The sequence below is a fragment of the Entamoeba nuttalli genome (genome assembly GCF_000257125.1).
Source record: "Entamoeba nuttalli P19 unplaced genomic scaffold asmbl_5391, whole genome shotgun sequence".
NCBI classification, from domain to species: domain Eukaryota; phylum Evosea; order Mastigamoebida; family Endamoebidae; genus Entamoeba; species Entamoeba nuttalli.
The window spans coordinates 4,731-7,313 of record NW_008577425.1 but is presented as its reverse complement, the minus strand read 5'-3'; the positions used below and the strand labels follow the sequence as shown (position 1 = coordinate 7,313).

At 25.7% G+C, this 2,583-nt stretch overlaps 1 protein-coding gene across 1 annotated transcript; it reads right to left on the bottom strand.

The window, feature by feature from the left end:
- Positions 1-561: 561 nt before the first annotated feature.
- Positions 562-2,193, bottom strand: ENU1_128960 (heat shock protein 70, putative; the record flags this gene model as incomplete). Its single annotated transcript, XM_008860018.1, has 1 exon — positions 562-2,193. One exon carries the CDS (start codon positions 2,191-2,193, stop codon positions 562-564), a length of 1,632 nt encoding a protein of 543 aa, XP_008858240.1.
- Between the last annotated feature and the right edge of the window lie 390 nt (positions 2,194-2,583).

Here is a 2,583-nt window from a genome sequence, read left to right as displayed (position 1 = left end):
GCAACATTTATAATATATCATTTCTTTTCTATTATGTTTTGATAAAATATCTTATTTTCTATGATTGAAAGAATGGTCACTAACCAATAAATCTTTATTGTAAGTTATGACCATTTTATTATTATTAATACATTTAGAATGATTATTAAAATCAATTGCATCAAATCATTAAAATATGTAATTAATAAGTGTTTACATATTTGTTTACAAACATAATTATATTTTGAAATTTAATTCTTCTTTGTGTTTTATTATGATAATACAATTTATTTCTATTGAATTATTAATAAAACACATATGACAATGAAAATGAATGAAGTGATTATTATGATGATAATTATTAATATGGTAATGATTAGTGTATATATGACCATACAGATAATAGCTATTTGCACTTATTCCTTTATTATTAATAATTGTTTGTTGATTGATATGAATTTTTATTTCTTTTGTTATTTGTTTTTTTTATCTGTATTTTATGATGTTTCTTGTTGTTTATGTGAAAATTTTTTCTTTATGTAAATTAATAAAGTTTTAAAAAGAAATTTGTTTATTGTTGTTTTACTTTGAGTAATATAAAGCCTTTATTACTTTTGAATTTTCAATTATTTCGAGTTCACTATAATTTTGATGTTGTGGCATTGCTACACATTGTTTTTCTAAAGATATATTTGGAGGATTTATTACTTTGGCTTTAGTTAATAATTTACCATCACCCCCAATAGAAAATGTAACTTCAACTTCAACAAAACCTGCAATCATTGTTGGTAATGGTGATATTGCAAGACTTGTTAAGAAACTTTTGTCTTCATAAAGTTTTAATGATAACTCTTTTTGATAGTCAACTGTTGTAACAAATACTCTTTTTGTTTCATATGGGATTGGAGTTCCAGCTTTAATAATTGGTTCAATAATTTTTTTTTTCCTACTAACATCCATTAATTCAATTCCAATAGTTTTAGATGCAATTTCTCCTTCTAATATATTTGAAATATCTTCCCCAATTGATTGTGCACAAAGTGCACACCCCTTACATACCAATAAATCAAAATCAACATTTGTTTGATCTACTTTGTCGTTCCCAAAGAAATCAACTAGCATTGCCTTAATTGCTGGGCATTTACATGAACCTCCTACCATTAGTACGTGGTCAATTGCATTTTTATTATATCTACTTCTTTGAAGAGCTTTTATCATTAATTCTTTACATCTATTAAAGATTTCTTGATTTAATTCTAAGAATTTACTATATGTTAGTTCAAATGGTTCTTCTAAAGCTTCAATACCTATTTCTATTAAACATTCAGCTTGAGCTACTTCTCTTTTATTAACATAGCTATTTGACAATTTAATTTTCAATTCTTCTGCATAATTCTTTATTTTACTTTTTTTATTTTCAATTGCAGTAATTACTTCTTCTTCATCAACCCCTAAGTCATCTGCTCTCTTTTTTATTTCTTCAATTAAATACTTTTGAATGTTAAAGTCAATATCATTTCCTCCAAGAAATGGATCTCCTATTGTTGTTTTTATTTGCATTACTCCTTCTACAAATTTAATAACAGAAATATCTAATGTTCCTCCTCCAAAGTCAAAAACATATAATACACCATCTTTTTTTTCATACGCCATTGCAGCAGCTGTAGGTTCATTTACCATTCTTATTGGTTCAATCCCTGCCATTTTTATGGCTTGTTCAGTTGCTTTTCTTTCATCATCTCCAAATGCTGCTGGAACTCCTACAACTGCTTTGACTGTAACATTAGGATGTACTTTTAATATAAGGTCTTTTATTTTTAATAAAATTAAAGCTGAGACTTGTTCAGGAAGAAGACGAATTAATTGTCTTTTTACCCCTTTCTTTGCAGGTCTTTCAATTTCAACTCCCATTTTATCATCTCTTAATGGAATAATATTATTTAGTAAATGTTTTCGAAGTTGTGCTACATCAATGTCCTGACTACTCATACGTTTACCTATAAGTCTTTTTACTTCAAAAATTGTGTTCTTTCCTGCTTTATCATTAATACCAACTAAACATTGTGAATTTGTAAATGCAACACATGAACGGATTGAGTCTCTTTCAAATTCAGACTTATAAATAAAAGGACGACCATTTATTATTTCACAAGCAGAACTAAATGTGGTACCTAAATCAATACCAACATAAACTACATCTTTTTCTATGCTCATTTGATTGAATATTCTAAGTTATGACCTTTGGGTTTAAATGATGTTTATTTTTTTTAATAAAAAACATTTATTTTTAATAGTTATGAAAATAACAAAAGTTTTTACCTATAATTTAATACAAAAATAGTTAATTAAACATTAATAGAGCCGTCATTTATTCATTGATTAATAGATATTAATCATATCACATGTCATTAAAAAAAGAATGATTTCTTTGTTTTATTTTTTATTTAGACTTTCTTCTTGTTTTATGAATAAATCATTTTACTCTGATTTATTTCTTTTCTATTATTGTCTTTTCAAACTTCCTTCCTTTTTCTTATTTCTTTTAGTTTTAATGAACTTCCTTCTTTCTTTGTTTTCGTATATTGTGTTGAATGAATCTTTCAC